This window comes from Syngnathoides biaculeatus, chromosome 6, assembly GCF_019802595.1.
Source record: "Syngnathoides biaculeatus isolate LvHL_M chromosome 6, ASM1980259v1, whole genome shotgun sequence".
Classification (NCBI taxonomy): Eukaryota; Metazoa; Chordata; class Actinopteri; order Syngnathiformes; family Syngnathidae; genus Syngnathoides; species Syngnathoides biaculeatus.
In genome coordinates this window covers 13,970,792-13,990,370 of record NC_084645.1, presented here as the reverse complement: position 1 = coordinate 13,990,370, position 19,579 = coordinate 13,970,792, and the positions used below count along the sequence as shown (strand labels likewise).

Here is a 19,579-nt window from a genome sequence, read left to right as displayed (position 1 = left end):
GTTTTTCTCTATAGTGAGTAACGCTGGATGATATGGTCTAAAATAAAATCTCAGATTTTAAAAAAACCCTCCTTGAGCCATCTTATTGTGGTGGAGGGGGTTTGTGTGTCCCAATGACCCTCGGAGCTAAGTGTCTGGGGCTTCACACCCCTTGTATGGTCACCCATGGCAAACAGGTCCTAGGTGAGGGACCAGACAAAGCACAGCTCCACAAAGCCTTATGATGAGTAAAAATAATGGATCAAGGTTTTCCTTTCCAGCTGGGATAGGCTCCAGGACTCCCGCAACTTTCGTGAGGATAAGCGGCTCATCACGATGGTCATGGCAGTGCTGGAGCCCATCCCAACTGTCATTGGACAGGAGGCAGAGTACACCATGAACTGGTTGCCACCCAATCGCAGGCCACATGGAGACAGACAACAGTCACACTCACAATCACACCTATGGGCAATTCAGAGTCTCCAATTAATGCATTTTTTTGGATGTGGGAGGAAAAAACACGCAGACACAGGGAGAACATGCAAACTCCACACAGGGGCAAGGATTTTAACCCCAGTCCTCAGCATTGTGAGGCGCTCCACCATGCCTCCTATATATAGAGTACATATGGTCTATATAGACATATGACTGTAATTTGGGTCTATAGGAGAGGAGGCAAAGGTCACTTGCTGCATGACAAATCACTAATCTCCCTGTACATTATACTGCAAGACATTTAAGTTTCAGTCATCATCCAACAGTGACAATTTGAGAAATTTAGCATGATAATGGACAGAAATAAATTCCGAAATCATTTGCAACCATCAACACAAATGAGAAATCGGGATTTAAAGGGAAAGTCTGAGCTCCAGTTGAAAGTGTTCCTGATGATCCTCAAAGGCAAAGTCATGTATTAATGGTGAACAGCATAAAGTCAAGATTAACAGACACTGTGTGTTCATTTAGTCAAAGCTATATTGTTACCAGGGTACCTAGAGTAATATGACTCGCCCAAACAAACCACTTGACCACACTTCTCGGTCAGTTGGCACAACAATCATGACAAAAACATGTAAGGATAGAGTCACGGCTTACTGCTTTACTGGACCCACTGGCCTAAAAGAGCAAAGCAACAAGGCTAAAATGTCCAAACATGACTGTCTTTATGCTTCTCTTGTCAGTTGGAGAAATGACCCAAATATGATCTTAAGCCGAGTCTCAAATGTCATAATTGGTTGTAAATAAATCCTTTAGTGTTGGTGCATACGCGCATGAGTGTGTGTGCATGTGTGTGTGTATGTGTGCCGGTAGCAAAAGAACTAATGACTCACAAACTGATTGATTAAACCGGAAACATCATGTTAGAGAACAGAATGCAACAGTCCTTTTTTGCTGGCTTCCTAATCTTTATGTTGAAGATAATAAATCAAGAAACCGCAGAGCAGATTGGTATTTTGTCAGTCAATTCATCTTGTCACATCTGATCATCCTCGACATTGAGCAAAGCACAAGACGACCAGGTGTTCTCTGGGTCAAAAGGAGGCTTTTCACTGCAGTTAATAAAACAAGTATAAAGAAACAAAGAAAAAAGGTTCCCAGTAACTGTCATGGATGGTTATGATGAATTATGTGAATGGTGCATGTTATCCATGCAATGATTAAATGTGAATGGAGTGATTCAATGGAAATTTGAAAGTGGTAGGCACGTTCTTTCCATGCCTGTGTGGGTTTTATTCAGGTATTCAGGTTTGCTCTCACATACTAAAACATGTGTGGTAGGTTGACTCTAAATTGCCTGTAAGTGTGAATGTGAGTGCAAATGATTGTTTAAATGTGCCCTGCGATTTACTGATGACCAGCTCAGGGAGTACCCTGCTTCTTGCCTGAAGATAGCTACGACAGGCTCCAGCACACTTGCAACTTTAGTGAAGATAAGTGAGATAGAAAATGGATGGATAGGCTTGAATTAAAGCTGCAAATCTGCAGTTAGCGAACATCTTGTTCGTTTAATTTCAAATCCATTGTTGTAGTATTACAGGCAAACAAATGACAATTGTGTACCTGACTAGAACCATATGGAATATCAATGATGCTAGTAACTTAAAGCCCAGGTGTCATCCCTATAGACATTCTAAAATAGATAATATAATGAAAAATATATATAACATTATTCACTTCAATGTCTATCCAAAAAAATAAATGTGAGCGGAGAGCGCGTCATCCATGCGCAAAGTTGAAGAAGTGTCATTCTACGATATCCAAGTTGACGCCATATTGGCTGCGTCCTCCGTCCATGACGTCACCCGGACATTCAGAAATGAAAACACGCGGTGCACCCTAACTATAGGAGACAAACGTGCCCCGTCTGACATGGAAGCTCTTTTCGAAAAGGAGAACACCACACAACCGAGTGAAGTTATCGGGGCAATATTACACTATTGTTTTGAGTCCTCGGGGCAATATTACACTATTGTTTCGAGCCATATTTAGATGATATCCGATCACGGCCAAACCTCATCATCGTCCGATCCACTTCCGGGACGGAGATGAGCCATCGCGGCGACGCGCAGCCTTCGCAGAAGCAGTGACCACCGAACGCGGCGCCTCAGCCAGGGTGGCTGATTTTCTGCGCCGTGGTGGCATATAAGGAGGAGGTGGAGCCGAGCCATATTGCTTTTAGGGGTATGTTCAAAGCCGCCACAGTACTTGTTGAACACCGTCGAGCTGGGGCGCATTACTGCCTACCTGTTATTGGGAACCCATGAAGCTCTCGTCCTCTGCACCCATGCAATCCATTTTTCACAACGCACCGGGTCTCTTGTAAACTTATGAAGGCTAAATCGATTCTCCCGAGTGTTCAAGCAATGTCCAGCAATGCAATGAGCCGGCATTTTGGCTAACACGAAGGAAATACGAGCTACCTTCCCGGAGGTAAAACTAATGGAAACAAACGAGTCCACTAGGGGGCGTCTTTGTTCTGTACGTCACTTTCTGCTTCTTCTCGAAAACAAATCCCTCGAGAGGATTTTCATGGCGGGAGTTACAAAAACCAGTCTACATCATGTTTTGTGGTGAAAAAACACATGGGACCATATTGGCTGGGGGTTTTTCATTAACAATATACCAAAAGTCATCCATTTCATGACACTTGACCTTTAAAGGCCCACTGACAGACAAATATACATTTTAAAATAGATATTATGATGAAAACTAAATATACAGTAATATTATTCACTTCAATGTCAATACGAAAAAAAAATGAGCGGAGAGCGCTTCATGGGCAATGCGGAAAGTTGTCTCACTCGGCATCCCAGTCATTTTCAGATGTCGCACTGGGACAGTCACCATCGAGAAGACGCTACGCCACCAGCTATGGGAGACGAACGAGATATTTTCGGATTTTTCTGACGCCCCTTCTGAGGCTGGAGCTCATTTCAAAGAAGAGATCATCTCAGAATCGAGTGAAGTGACTGGGGCAATGTTACCCTATTGTTTCGAGCCATATTTAGATGATATGCGGATCACTTCTAACTAACAAGACTGACAGATGGACGAGGAACCAGATTAAATATTCAAAATGAAAGGCCTATAATTGTTCGATTTCCTAATTCTTTTACACGTCTTGTGTGTATAGCGTACTCAGGAGGACCCATGCCGGGCGAAGTAACTACTTCAAGGACGACTGGGGGGGTGCTCCTTTCTCCTCCCCGCAGGCGGCCAAACCACCTCCCTACCTGATCCACCTCCGCATCGGGGCTAACGCTGGCGAGCGACAAGAACGCCGGGCCGCCGGTGAGCGACAACAACGCCGGGCCGCACACATCGACGAATTTAGCTCCCCTGACTTATGTAATTTTTAAAGTTATTATGACACGGATCTTTTGTTACGTTTTGAGAGAAGGATTACGTCATCGGACGTGGGCGGAGCTTTTTATTATTGCTGCTTTCAAGTTTTTTTTTTAGTTTTGGTGAGTATATGTCTAGTTAGCTTGTGTTACATGCGACTAAACTGTCTTTGTACTTCTATTTTGTTGTGTTGTGTTGTATTGTATTGTGTGTGCAATACAAGTGCTATGTTGCTGGTTAGACCAAGGGGATTTATTATAAATTCACACGTAACATAAGCCATAAACTGTGACAAATTAGACCCCCACAACAATTTTTTTTTTTACTAGCTCTATACATGCCTACCTGTCATATAGATCCCACAAAGCTCTCATCCTTTGCACCAGTGCAATGTATTTTTCACAATGAACCGGGTCTTTTGGAAAAGTGTGAAGAGTGAATCCATCCCTGCGAGAGTCGCCATTTTGGATAACACACAGGAAAAAAAACAGCTACTTTCCCGCCAATAAAACAGACATAAACACATAAACCCGCCAGTGTGGGCGTCTGCAAAAAACGTCACTTCCTGGTTCTTCTCCAACATAAATGCCTTGAGAAGATTTTCATGGCAGGAAATGCAAAAATCCATATACAACAACATCCTGACGTGGTAAAAAAAAACGGATGGGCCCATTCCGGCTGACTTTTTTTTTTTTTTTTTTAATCAAAAACATACTAAAAATTATGCTTTACGTGTCAGTGGACCTTTAAAGATTATGTTTATGGAGAAGGTCTTTGTTAGCTTAGAAAACCCACGCAGGCACGGGGAGAGGATGCAAACTCCACCCAGGCGGTGTCAGGATTTGAACCCAGGTCCTCAGAACTGTGAGGCCAACACTCTACAGCGGCACCACTGTGGCGTCCCCTCATGGTAAACCACCAAACATCTATCCATCCAACGATCCATTTTCGTTGCCGCTTATCCTCACGAGGCTGGAGCCTATCCCAGCTGTGAACGGGCAGGAGGCGGGGTACAGCCTGAACTGGTTGCCAGCTAATTGCAGGGCACATCAAGACAAAGAGCCGCACTCACAATCACACCAAGGGGCAATTTAGAGTGTCCAATTAATGTTGCATGTTTTTGGGATGTGGGAGGAAACCGGAATACCAGGAGAAAACCCACACAGACATGGGGAGGACATGCAAACTCCACACAGGGAGGGCTGAGATTTAACCCAGGTCCTCAGAACTGTGAGGCCATCGCTTTACCCGCTGCGCCACTGTGCCACCCCCACCAAACAAAAATGTCATTGAAACTATGAATACCGAAAAAATGATCTTGTCTCAGTTTACTCAAAAATGTACTTACTATGAAGTATGTGCCTCTTTAGTCAAACACAAAGTGAGGAATAATTGGAATGTTACATTTGTAAGCAATTCTCCACACACTAACAATATAGGCAAATCAATAGTCAAGATGTTGTTCACACTCGTGGTGACACATCAAAGTTATAAGTATCACACCCCAGTAAACAGAATAAAATAACTAGCAAATAATAAAACAAAACAATGACAGAAGAAATCATTGACACAAATTATGCACTTTCAACCCTATTTACATTCTTAGTAGTGCTGCAAAGCATGCTGGGAGTGTTCCCAGCTAGTTTGCATGCACATTATCTATGTAACAAGCATCTTTGGTTGTACATGTTGTTTCTTTTGTGATTAATGGCTATACATATAAAAGTGACTTGTGACTGTATTGTTGCTGGAGCCATAATGGTTTAAAACGGTGGAAAAGATTTATTGTAAGAACAAAATTGTGTTTGTAGTAGTCCAAGTAGTTTTTCGAACAAAGTGCAGTGATTATATCAGGTTTTCCCTCAGTTATTCACCTGTCAAAATGAAAACAAGAAACATAACAGTGGCTATGCTAGAAGCAGACTGCCTTTTTTCCGACATTAGTTTGGTACTGAGTCTGAGAGGACATGGAACAAGCACTACAGTAGTGAACAGGATTGTGTGGCAATAACCAACATGAACTGGCCTCAAAACCAAAGCATCTAAACGGAAAGCCCTCGTTAATATCAAATTTCTTTCTGTAAAGAAATATTGGCACAAACCAAAGGAGTAGTCAAAGACAATAGTAATACTAGTAGCAGAATAAGTAAATACCAGTCACTCGCATTTGAAAAATGTACGGGTGTGGTCAGTCATGCTCGCAGAATAAGTTGCGGGTGTGATTAGGAATGGAATCTCAAGACCTTAAAATAACTTACTGGATTAAGCTCACATAAGTGTAAATGAAAAACAAAATAAACAAATACATAACTAAAATGTAAAACAAAAAAATTAAACTCAGAAATGTACACTTTCTGTTTTGAGACAGTTTCTTAATGACGTCTTTACAATGTTATGCCTGCTGAAGCCACGTTCTACATCAACTATGTATTTTCAGTTCCAGCAAACGTGATCAGCTGTCTGCTGATTTTTCTCTAAGTCATCTAACTTCGGCGGCACCGATGATTTTCAGCGTGTCAGAACCATCTTAATTCCACTGTCAATACACTGTTGCAAAAAAAAAAGATTGAGAACCTCAATTTGAGCCACTTGAATTTAGAAAACCATTTCCGGTGAATCTTTCGCCTCTGCCCTGAAGTGACGGGAAGTAGATTTCCCGACAGCAGACAAGGTTGTGTTGGGCATCTTTCCCGCGTATTGACCACCTGTCAAAGTTGGTGGCTGACAAGCTGCACTTATATCACAGCCATCCATTGTTTTTCAGTAAATAATCCCAAATGTTTATACATTTTCTGTAGCATCCACAGGTAGCATGAACTGATGGCAAGAAAGTGTTGGTTTGATGCAGAAGCCGAATGCAGTTGTCTCCAATGTAAAGAATTATTTGCTCAACTTCCGGTATCACTTCCGACGAAACTTTTGTCACGCTATGGGTCAGGAATCAAATACCAATTCTTGTAACATACATAAAAGTCTATAACAGTACAGAATCGTATGCTAGGATAAACAGCCAATTTACACTTTTGCCAAATTTTTTCGCCATTTTAAAACTTTACTCGCCAGACTTAGTATTTGTTCGCATATGGCGAGGGCCCTGTAACTTCCGAACATGCTCAGTACGGTTAACTTGCATTTCCTGTTTCCAGGTGAATACTGATTGTTTAGGAGCAGGCTTGCTTAGTTAACAACGTTTACGAAATAAACACGTAAATTAATGTCAAGACTACACAAAATAAGCGGTCTTTCAATATCTATTTTTTCTACTCATAACAAATTTCACACACGTGATTTTTCATGCTTGACTGTGTAGATTTGGGGGCGCCATTGCGCTCGTCCAATCACAGTGACTGAAATACACTTCCTGCATAAAAACGTAAATTTTGCTAAGGCTGGATTTACACTGGATGGCTCCGATTTTTCTCTCAAGAGGCAGAATTTAAATGTGCATTATGGCAGTGTAAATATAAAAAAACATGACGAGATATCCTCACATTGTATTCAGGCATATTCCAAATATGGATAATGTTGCATGTTTTGGTGATGTGGGAGGAAACCGGAGTGCCTGGAGAAAACCCACGCAGGCACGGAGAACATGCAAACTCCACACAGGGAGGGCTGGGAGTGAACCCGGGTCCTGAGAACTGTGAGGCCAACGCTTTCTAACTGCGCCACCCTGCTGGCAAGAATAGACTATATTTCCAAAATAGAACATTTTAGGTTGCAAAATCATTAAGGAAAATAAGAAACTATATGTGGAACATCATGTAACCAATGCTGAAAACAGGATAGTTGACCTCCTGTGTATGCTAAGCTAACAAGCATATAACAAGAATTGAAGACGTGAGTCTTTGAAACCGAACTTGCTGAATTTTTTTTTTCTTTGTTGTCTTTGGACAAATGTTGAATACATGTATATCATTTTTAGTTACCAATATCCATCCATTTTTGTAGCCCCTTATCCTCACAAGGGTTGCAGGAGTGCTGGAGCCGATCTCAGCTATCTTTGGGCAAGGGAAGAGTACACCCTGAACTGGTTCAATATGATATACAGGACTGCATCTAAACACTAACGAAGTCTAGAATCGGCACTTGTCACCTTTGATGGCTTTTAGGTGACATCTTCTGTTAAAAAAAAATACCTTGTATACATTTAAAGTGCCCTATGAGTGATATATATCACTGTCTCCTTCACCTTTCACTTGAGCAACCAGGAAGAAGTTTTACTACTTTTCCCGAATGCGGTAGTGGATATACCCTATAAATTACCCTCATTTGAACGAATGTGGGGAAAATTGATCCCAGTCCAATTAAACAGTGTTTAACATTTATTAGCATTATTTATTTCTTACTATTTCAATGTTGGTGCACTAGTAGCAGTTACCCCAGCCAAAGCAATATTAACAGACAATATTAATACTAGACGGCACGATGGTTAGCACATCTCACTCACAGTTACGAGGACCCGGATTCAAATACGGCCTCTTGGGTTTTTGCCAGGTACTCCAGTTTCCTCCCACATCACCAAAACACATATGATAGGTTACTTGAAGACTAAATTGTCCATAAGTGCAGATGTGAGTGTTAAGGGTTAAGACTAATCCCAGGTCAATTAAACACTATGTAAAATTCATTATGTTATTGGTTAATATTTGTATTGACTGTCTTTTACTTATGTACAGGCAATTTGTGGATTTACATGTACAAATTATTTTCATCTGTGAATGTAAACAGTCACACTGATGTTTCAAGTACATGTCAATTGACAGTAAAAATAAATAAATAAAAATTAGGAATTATGGGCCATATTACCCCATTGTGGTGCTCTTACATCAAACTCCCATTTTTTCACTGTTTATGCATAATATGGTTCAAAAAGAATCTGGGACATGGTTTAACTTAGCCACCTATGAGACACTTTCACATATATAGTTTTGCCCAAGTACATGCGTACTCCATGGTTTTCAACACCGATTTAGCTAAACTGCAACATGGGACTTTGGGGATTTACAGTAAGAGAGTGGGTTTTAGACACACAAATAATGTCCATATAGTATAAGTATGTTGTGTTCTGCAACAATACTTAACTACTGTATTTTTCGGACTATAGAGCACATCCGATGAAAAAGCCCACCCACCTTTAGTAGAAATTTTTAAATACGTTAGCCACACCAGAATATACGCCTCTGATATAAACATTTTGAAAATTTATATCTACACTGAAAGATTTTTTAAAAATTTTATTTAAATACTTTTCTTACATACAGTGACAGTAACATGTAAAACAGCACAAACATAACTGAAGTCATTGTTTTTATTCATCCTCCTCCTGTTCAGTAAGACCACTGAAGTCGTCTTCAGTATCGGAGTTGAAGAGCCTCAGAAAGTCTCCATCACACACCATTTCAGTATCTCTCTTGCTCTCAAGAGATCTCAAGACAATTACCGCTGAAGTTCTGCTGTTCTCCTCAAGTAGGAGTCCAGCCTTCAAAATCAGTTGATCGTAGATTCTTTCACAGTGCTCTATGCTTTTAGGATACACTGGCAAACCTCAGAAAAGGATCATCTTCGCATGCGGACAGTTTTTGTGAGAGATTTCTTACCACTGCTCATCCAAGCCTCCCACTCACCTCGGAGTGCTGGTTGAAAAGTATGATTCACACTTATGTCCAATGGCTGCAAAAACTCTGTTGTACCTCCAGGAATCAGAACTGAAATTTAGTTTGATCTGTTGATGATTATTTTTTACAGAATCTCTTGTATGGGCCCGCATTCTGTCCCAAAAAAATCTATGCTTTTTTCCGGTGAAAAATCTTTCTGTAACACTCCGTCACCCATTCAGTCATCAAACTTTCGATCATCCACCTTTTTTTGTAAACTTTACCAACAATGCCTTTTGGGGAGTTTTTCTTTTGGCATAGTTCTCCATTTAAAACTCACCATCGGTAGAAGCTTTTGTCCAGAAGCGATGCAGCTCAAAACACACAAAAAGTGGATTCTCTTGTGGGCAGTTGTTTTCATCATAATGGATGATGGCTCCTTTCTTGTTCAGAGTTTGAGTTAGACGCAGGTTGAACATCAAAGGCACTTCATCCATATGTACTGTGTCGTCTGCTCCACTGGAATCGTCGGCTATTTTTGTTGCAATGAATTTATGGAAGTTAGCAAGTTTTTCCTCGCAGTCGGGAGGTATTCGCTAACAGTCGTCTGCTCCCTAATGGACTGACCTTTTAGTCTTATGAATTGAAAACCATGATGATCCACCATGAAAACAACACACTTTGTTGGCGATTTTTTTAGCTTTCAATTGGATCTGCACTGTGGACACACCTCTGCCATCTGATCGCGGTGCATTCACCTAGTCCTCAAGAACATTTTCAAGTTCAGGCATTTTGCTCTTATAACCTCTGAAAACCTTTGCTGCCTTTTGGCATTGCATCTGTTGCCCTCTCCAATGGCTCACCATCATTTCGTAAATGGCAAGCTTCTGTGCAGCAGCTCGATTTCCATCCTGTATGGACAGATAATGGCTTTCAACTTAAAAGCTGGATCACTTGCTATTCTTCTTGTAATTTCCACAATGATTGTGTGAAAAATAAAAAAAATATTTTGCGTCAGTGCATGTCATGCTTAGTTTTGCTTCGACCATGCCAAAAACTAGCGCCATCTTCTTCTACAGGCTGGACGTATCTTCCCATTCTATACGCTGGAGGCATTACGTTCGAAGAGGTTTTTGTTGTACGTTTAACATAAATAAATTAGTAGGGGCTTACAGTTCTGAAAATACAGGATATTCTTACTGTACAATTAAAGAAACCAACATTATGTTCAAGTTGATGAGAGTGGAAGATGACCCAAAACATGACCTTACTTTTATTTTTTTGTCTCCTTTTAGCTCACATTTACTAGGTAAATGTAAATGTCTTGTTCTTCGTTCTTGTTGCGTTTTTCTCTTTTTTTCTTTGTTATGAATCTCATACCAAGGCAGAACCGACTGTCGGGAAAAAAAATTCCTTGTGTATTTTTACGTCCAATAAAGCTGATTCTGATTCTAAACCAAGTCCAAAACTTGGTGAATTGTGCTACACAATAATACTAAGGCATGCCGCACACTACACAACGTGGTCAAAACCAGATTGGACATGACCATCACATAAATATAAGAGTTACCAATGCAACTCTCCACATTAGGTGATTGGACCCCCCTGAATATACAAGTTTGTAGACCCATTTGATGCTGTATAGAGAGTATTATGTAATTTATTAAATTTTTAAAGCCCATACAAAGATCACAGTTATAGTTAAGGAAGAAGCAGGTTGCTAACACCCTGAATTTCAAATTTTAGTCTCATCACTCGATCTGATACTCTTTTTACCTCCAAGACATTCTTAGCCAGCTCTTCCTTTAAAATAACCCCTACTCCATTTCTCTTCACATCTACTCTGTTGTAGAATAATTTAAACCCTGCACCTAAACTTCTAACCTTACTACCTTTCCACCTGCTCTCTTAGATGCAGAGTAGATCAACCTTTCTCCTAATCATCATGTCAACCAACTCCTGAGCTTTTCCCGTCATAGTCCCAACATTCAAAGTCCCTACACTCAGTTGTAGGCTCTGTGCATTCCTCTTTTTATTCTGACGACAGATCCGGTTTCCTCCTCTTCTTTGTCTTTGACCCACAGTCGCTGAATTTCCACCAACGGCCTGCAGATTAGCAGTGGCGGGGGCGGGCGTTGTTAGCCCGGGCCACAACCGATCCGGTATGGGATTCTTTAGATGAACGCTCATATTTGTTTGGCACAATTTTTACGGCAGATGCCCTTCCGGACGCAACCCTCTCCATTTATCCGGGCTTGGCACCAGCCTACAGATTTCACTGGTTTGTGCCCCCATAGGGCTGCATTTCGCAAACTCCTTTCATTTGAACATAAACTAGCTCACATAGATTTTAGTCACAAGCTACACTTTTCACCCACAATCACATTATAAATTATGAATATAGTTAAGAACTGATTTTAAAAATTTATTTTCAGCGTGAATAAAGTTTGTTCACAAATGAAACATTCTAAGGGAATATCGTCTTAAATGGCAGACAGAAAAGACTAGCTAGAATAGCTTGGAAAAGCTTATTCTGGGCATTTCCAACCTACAAAATATCGCAAACTCCAAAGAAGGATTTGATGGAAAGGGACCTTTAATTCAGATAATGCATGCAGCTGAGCCTTTTCTGGCTACACATATTCTCACGTAGGCATAGAACGGTTACTGATTTCAAGGTTTACTGCAGATTTTAAAAGTCACCGTTTCAAAGCTGCTAAACCTTTCTGTCAGGGTTATGAACTACTAGCTTCTGGTAGCACTGACTTATATTGTACTATACCTGGATAACGTCATGCATTATAAGCATCTACCATACAAAATGCTTTAATCCTCTATCATTTATATCATAATTTTGATGTGCAGTGCATAGGATGAGCTCCATTGCTACAATAGTGTACCATCCGAGACGATTAAAAAAAACAGTCGCTCTTCTTTTGTCGTCCTTGTTCCTCACTCTCCAGGCATGACTGATTTATGCTAAATCCAACTTTAGACATTTGCAACAGCTAATACAGGGTTGACATGCTAAAGAGAGACGACTGTTATGTTACACTGTTCACTTCTGAGCCCTTGTGAGTCTGGCCAATATGCATGAGTTTTTGTGCAACAAAAAAGACTTGATTTTCTACACCTCTGACTTCCCTTGAACATTGCATGAATAAACGAAGCTGCTGCAACACCACTACTGTACGATAACACATTTACAGTATGTAATATTTAAAGCATCCAATGCAGCCCTATGGGGGTACAAACCAGTGCAATCTGTAGGCCAGTCCCAAGCCCGGATAAATGCAGAGGGTTGCGTCAGGAAGGGCATCCGGCGTAAAAACTGTGCCAAACAAATATGAGCGTTCATCTAAAGAATCCCATACCGGATCGGTCGAGGCCCGGGTTAACAACGCCCACCCCCGGCACTCCTAACCTGCAGGGCGTCGGTGGAAATTCAGCTACTGTGGAGTAGGGGTTATTTTAAAGGAAGAGCTGGCTAAGAATGTCTTGGAGGTGAAAAGAGTATCAGATTGAGTGATGACACTAAAATTTGAAATTGAGGGTGTTATGTATAATGTGGTTAGCGGCTATGCCCCACAGGTAGGATGTGACCTAGAGTTGAAAGAGAAATTCTGGAAGGAACTTGATGAAGTAGTTCTGAGGATCCCAGACAGCGAGAGAGTTGTGATTGGTGCAGATTGTAATGGACATATTGGTGAAGGAAACAGGGGCGATGAAGAAGTGATGGGTAAGTACGGCATCCAGGAAAGGAACTTTGAGGGACAGATGGTGGTGGACTTTGCAAAAAGGATGGAGATGGCTGTAGTGAACACTTATTTCCAGAAGAGGGAGGAACATATAGTGACCTACATGAGCGGAGGTAGAAGCACGGAGGTGGATTATATTTTGTGCAGACCATGTAATCTGAAGGAGGTTACTGACTGTATAGTAGTGGTAGGGGAGAGTGTAGCTCGACAGCATAGGATGGTAGTGTGAAGGATGACTCTGGTGGTGGGTAGGAAGATTAAGAAGACAAAGGTAGAGCAGAGAACCATGTGGTGGAAGTTGAGAAAGGAAGAATGTTGTGCGGCCTTCCGGAAAGAGGTGAGATAGGCTCTCGATGGACAACCGAAGCTCCCGGAAGACTGGACGACGACAGCCAAGGTGATCAGAGAGACAGGCAGGAGAGTACTTGGTGTGTCATCTGGTAGGAAAGGGGAAAAGGAGACTTGGTGGTGGAACCCCAAAATACAGGGAGTCATACAAGGAAAGAGATTAGCGAAGAAGAAGTGGGATACTGAGAGGACTGAGGAGAGGCAAAGGAGTACATCGAGATGAGACAAAGGGGAAAGGTAGAGGTGGCAAAGGCTAAACAAGAGGCATATGTAGACATGTACACCAGGTTGGACACAAAAGAAGGAGAAAAGGATGTCTCCAGGTTGGCCAGACAGAGGGATAGAGATGGGAAGGATGTGCAGCAGGTTAGGGTGATTAAGGATAGAGATGGAAATGTGTTGACTGGTGCCAGTTGTGTGCTAAATAGATGGAAAGAATACTTTGAGAAGTTGATGAATGAAGAAAGTGAGAGAGAACCAACTTATTCAACAGAATACTAGCGGGTGAAAAGATGCCTGAAGAATGGAGGAAAAGTGTTCTAGTTCCCATTTTTAAGAACAAAGGGGATGTTCAGAGCTGTGGGAACTATAGAGGAATAAAGTTGATGAGCCACACAATGAAGTTATGGAAAAGAGTAATGGAGGCTAGACTCAGGACAGAAGTAAGTATCTGCGAGCAACAGTATGGTTTCATGCCTAGAAAGAGTACCACAGATGCATTATTTGCCTTGAGGATGCTAGTGGAAAAGTACAGAGAAGGTCAGAAGGAGCTACATTGTGTCTTTGTGGATCTTGAGAAAGCCTACGACAGAGTACCAAGAGAGGAACTGTGGTACTGCATGCGTAAGTCTGGTGTGGCAGAGAAGTATGTTAAAATAGTACAGGACATGTATGATGGCAGCAGAACAATGGTGAGGTGTGCCTTAGGTGTGACAGGTGGAGGTGGGACTGCATCAGGGATCAGCTCTGAGCCCCTTCCTGTTTGCAGTGGTAATGGATAGGCTGACAGATGAGGTGTGAGTGGAATCCCCTTGGACCATGATGTTCGCAGATGATATTGTGATATGCAGTGAAAGCAGGGAGCATGCAGAGGAACAATTAGAAAGATGGAGACATGCACTGGAAAGGAGAGGAATGAAGATTAGCCGAAGTAAAACAGAATATATGTGCGTGAATGAGAAAAGTGAAGGGGGAAGAGTGAGGCTACAGGGAGAAGAGATAGCGAGGGTGGACGACTTCAAATATTTAGGGTCAACAATCCAGAGTAATGGTGAGTGTGGTAAGGAAGTGAAGAAACGGGTCCAAGCAGGTTGGAACAGCTGGCGAAAGGTGTCTGGTGTGTTATGTGACAGAAGAGTCTCTGCTAGAATGAAGGGCAAAGTTTACAAAACAGTGGTGAGGCCGGCCATGATGTACGGATTAGAGACGGTGGCACTGAAGAAACAACAGGAAGCAGAACTGGAGGTGGCAGAAATGAAGACGTTGAGGTTCTCGCTCGGAGTGAGCAGGTTGGATAGGATTAGACATTAGCTCATTAGAGGGACAGCCAAAGTTGGATGTTTTGGAGACGAGATTCGAGAGAGCAGACTTCGATGGTTTGGACATGTCCAGAGGCGAGAGAGTGAGTATATTGTTAGAAGGATGCTGAGGATGGAGCTCCCAGGCAAAAGAGTGAGAGGAGACCAAAGAGAAGGTTAATGGATGTGGTGAGGGAAGACATGAGGGCAGTTGGGGTTAGAGAGGAAGATGCAGGAGATTGGCTAAGATGGCAAAAGATGACACGCTGTGGCGACCCCTAACCGGACAAGCCGAAAGGAAAAGAAGAAGAAGAATATTTAAAGCATCCCTGGAGGAGTATGATTGTAAACAACATTGTACATTACAACACACAACAATAGTCAGAGCAACAGTGGACATTCCTTGAAAACTGGTTGTAATTCCAGGTATTTATAATTCCCATTATTGTATTTGTATTTATTGTTTATTCACTTGTGTTTCCTACATTGAAAATTTCATTTAAAATTAAATAAGTGGAAAAAAGCCATTAAATGAATCCAGGAAAGTTACTGATATGAGATCTAAAATCACCAACACAGTGATTACAAAAGTTTGTCAATATCAGACAGTAATGGCTTCTGTCATTCAAAATTTCTTCATCTAAATCTGAAAAAGCACGTAATGTGTATAATTATTTCCGGTAATGAGCTGCTTTTTTTTTTTTTTTTTTTTTGGGGGGGACAGCAAGATAGGGACCGATTAGCACATCTGCCTCACAGTTCTGAGGTACCCGATTCAAATCCAGCCGCCTGTGTCGAATGACATTATGTTCCCTGTGACCTCCCTAAAACAGGTGTGGTCAGTTAATTGATGACTCTAAATGGCCCATCGGTGTGAATGATTGTTTAAATGTGTCCTGTGAGTCGCTGGGAACCAGTTGAGGGTGTACCCTCCTGCCCACAGTCAATTGGGACAGGCACCAGTACACCTTGGACCTGAATGAGGGTAAGGATGGATGGAATGTGTTGTTTTGGTTCACACATGTCGTTTTAGTGCTGTTCCTAGATTATCATATATATATATATATATATATATATATATATATATATATCTCAGTAAGAGGTTTTTTTTTTTTTTTTACCCAATATGACAAGTAATCAAAATTATATTATGTGTACTTCACTACTTTGCGTCAAATCAGTCCAACTTTTATCAAGATATTTTGGGGGGACGGGGGGGAGGGGGAATGTGTGCTTACTGAGGGGAAGAACTTTAGCCACCGTTGCTGGAAAAACAGCCCAAATCCAGTGGAGGAGCAAAGTACCAAGTGCCCCGTTATCAGGCCGCCCACGTAAGCTGTGCAGGAGCCCGGCTGCCATGGGCCGCCTGGGGAAACACTTTTGCAATGAGATCGCCGCTCAACAAGCTCCCTTCGCCGAGTTCATTCGTTCGCACAGAAGGAAGGATGGAAAGAGTGGAGGCAGGCTTGAGTAACACGCTTCCCTCGAGTCACTCATAACTGAAAGGAGCACAAAACTCGCTCAACAATATTCGACACTTGGCAGCGATGTCGCCAAAAAACAACATTCATTTAAAGTTCTTCACCACGGCAAACTAGCTAGTCTGTGGCGAGATACACCAGCTCGTCCCCTCCTCTTCACTGCCAGCGACCTCCCGCGCATCTGACGCCATTAAGTTTGCGTGTTCAGTTCCAAAACTTACCAACCGTGCCTGAGCCGAGCAGAATATACCAGATCCACATCATACGCTCTCCTTTCCCCGCAGACCTGATCCTTCCTGGCTTCACCGCGGGCCGAAAACGGGGAGTGAAAAATTTCCTCGGCGACGCTTGTTGGACTACAGATTTGGAACTACTTCATCACCGGACTGATTTAAAGTGACCATTTTTGGCATTCCTTGGAAAAGTTCGCTTTGACTGTGGGGAATGGCGTTCGGGTTAGGGAGAAGGGGGAAGGCAGAACGTGGACGGGTCTTCGGGGCGGAGGGTGGCAGCTTCAAATCTCTGTGGTGTTGTTGTTGAGAGGTGGAGGCGGAGACAGAAAGCCGGTTGCAGAGCTCGGTCCTCTGGGACAGTGGTTCCCAAACTGCGGTTCGGCAGGGGATCGCCAGTGACTCTTCCCACCAACTGCTTATTTGTCAAAATGGAAATGGATGCATGCTCAATTAAATATAAAATACAAATGTAATGCATCTGAATATGGGAACTTTTTCAAAAAAGTCTATGCCACAATTGTATTTTGTTTTTTCCACAATTTCTCATTCTTTCCATTCAGTGGCCACAACATTAGTACACCTGAACAATCTGACGTGACATATTTTCAAAAACAGATGAGTTCCAAAAATAACACTACAATCCAATCTCATCGTACTCACTAAGGTATAATTAGATTGGCTAAAGCCACATTAATAAACAGGCTTAATTCATTAGATTGTTTGTGTTTATAAGGTAAATTAATTGATGAATTCATTTTGATTTGATCGACAGACTGATCGATGCAGCGTCTGGAGTGATGCGGACTTTGCATCGGTCCGTTGTGGTAAAGAGGGAGCTATGTCGAAAGGCGAAGCTCTCAATTTACCAGTCGAGCTATGTTCCTATCCTCACCTATGGGGATGAGCTGTGGGTTGCGACTGAAAGAACAAGATCCCAGATACAAGCGGCTGTAATGAGTTTCCTCCGCAGGGTGTCAAGGCTCTCCCTTAGAGATAGGGTCAGAAGCTCAGTCATCTGGGAGGGGCTCAGTGTCGAGCCGCTACTCCTCCGCATTGAGAGGAGCCATATGAGGTGGCTAAGGCATCTGATGTGTATGGCTCCTGGACGCCTCCCTGGTAGGTGTTCCGGGCATGTCCCACCGGAAAGAGACCCCGAGGCCAACCCAGGACACGCTGGAGAGACTATGTCTCTCGGCTGGCTTGGGGACGCCTCGGGATTCCTCCGGAAGAGCTGGAAGAAGTGGCTGGGGAAAGGGAAGTCTGGGTATCCCTGCAGAAGCTACTTCCCCTGTGACCTGAGCCGGAAAAGCACTAGATAATGGATGGATGAAAGATTAATTGGACATGCTAAATTGCCGCTAGGTCTGATTGTGTGTGCAACTGTTGTCTATATCTACCTGCCTTACGGTTGGCTGGTGACCAGTTCAGGGTATACCCCAGCTCCTGCCTGATGAGCTGGGATTGGTTCCAGGACTCCTGCAAACCTCGTGAGGATAAGTGGGTATGAAAATGGATGGATGGATTAAAATCATCCATTTATGTACTGCTTATCCTAACTAGGGTTGCGGGCTTGCGAGACCAAATCACAGCTATTTTCAGGCAAGAGGCATGGTACACCCTGAAGTGGTTGCCAGCCAATCGCAAGCCACATCAAGACAAACAACCATTCAAAACCAAAGCTACGTGCAATTTAAAGTTTTCAATCAATCTACCATGCATGTTTTTGGGATGTGCAGGGAAACCGGAGTGCCCAGAGAAAACCCACTCTGGCATGGGGAGAACATGCAAACTCCAGAATTTCAACCCTGGGCCTTAGAACTGTGAGGGAGATGTGCTAACCAGTCACCTGTTGTGACGCGTGTATCATGTGCATGCTATCCTATAGAGCTTGTGCACCGACGTCATAAAATCACATGATTTTTGGTTACATGGCCACATTGCCGGTCAAAAAAAGCATTGTTGCAAGTTAATTCCGAATGGATACAAATACTTCATTCCTGGATCTGTTTTCAATCAGGAATAAATCCCACATAGTGATGGACCCACTCAGTTTTTCAATACAAATATTTAAATAAATGACCCCTGGTTGTGCACAAACTCGCATTCATTAACTATGATTGGGGGGGGGGCAGCAAGTCAGCTCTTCTCTACACGGAAGCGTATCACTGCCACACGTAAACCTCTCTGCGACAGACGGTTTATTTTCTTTTTTTTTAAACATGCATTGTTCTCAAACGAGTCAATTTGGCATTATAAATACTTCTTGGTAATTGGAAATTGAGAATAATAATTCCTACCTGAAATTAAATGATCACTACACAGGTGTGTGTATTTGGTTGGGTACCATCCATCACATTTAATTACCGAAACCCATCTTTTTTGGTCTTTTCAGATGGTATTCAATTCAAATACCAATATTTAAATAAATTACCCTGGTTTTACACAAAGCACATTTATTAACTATGACCGAAAAAAAATTTAGGACAGGTAGTCGTCTTTTCCGTACATGGAAGGGTATCGCTTCCACACATAAACCTCCTCCTTCTGTGACAGACGGTTTTTCTTTTTTCAAATACGCATTGTTCTCAGCTGAGTCAACTAGGTATTATAAATATTTCTTCCTAATTTTAGATTAAGAATATTTCCTACCTGAGATGAAGCAATCGCTTCACAGGGATGTGACTTTGGTTGGGCACCATCCATCAAATTTAGTTGTCGAAATCCATTTTTTTTTTTTTTTTTTCCCCTGGTCTTTTCAGCTGGTATTCCATAGAATGATCTCTTGGAACATCTCTCTCTTCTGGTGTGACAACCAAAAAC

The 19,579-nt window shown here is 42.2% G+C and overlaps 1 protein-coding gene across 1 annotated transcript in view; it reads right to left on the bottom strand.

Annotated features, from left to right (window-relative positions):
* ldlrad3 (low density lipoprotein receptor class A domain containing 3) overlaps window positions 1-16,874 on the bottom strand; it is a 107,445-nt gene extending 90,571 nt beyond the window's left edge. The window contains exon 1 of the mRNA XM_061821876.1: window positions 16,748-16,874. Coding sequence (XP_061677860.1) covers window positions 16,748-16,790 — 43 coding nt within the window. The 5' untranslated portion in view covers window positions 16,791-16,874. The remainder of the gene's footprint in view (window positions 1-16,747) is intronic.
* Between the last annotated feature and the right edge of the window lie 2,705 nt (window positions 16,875-19,579).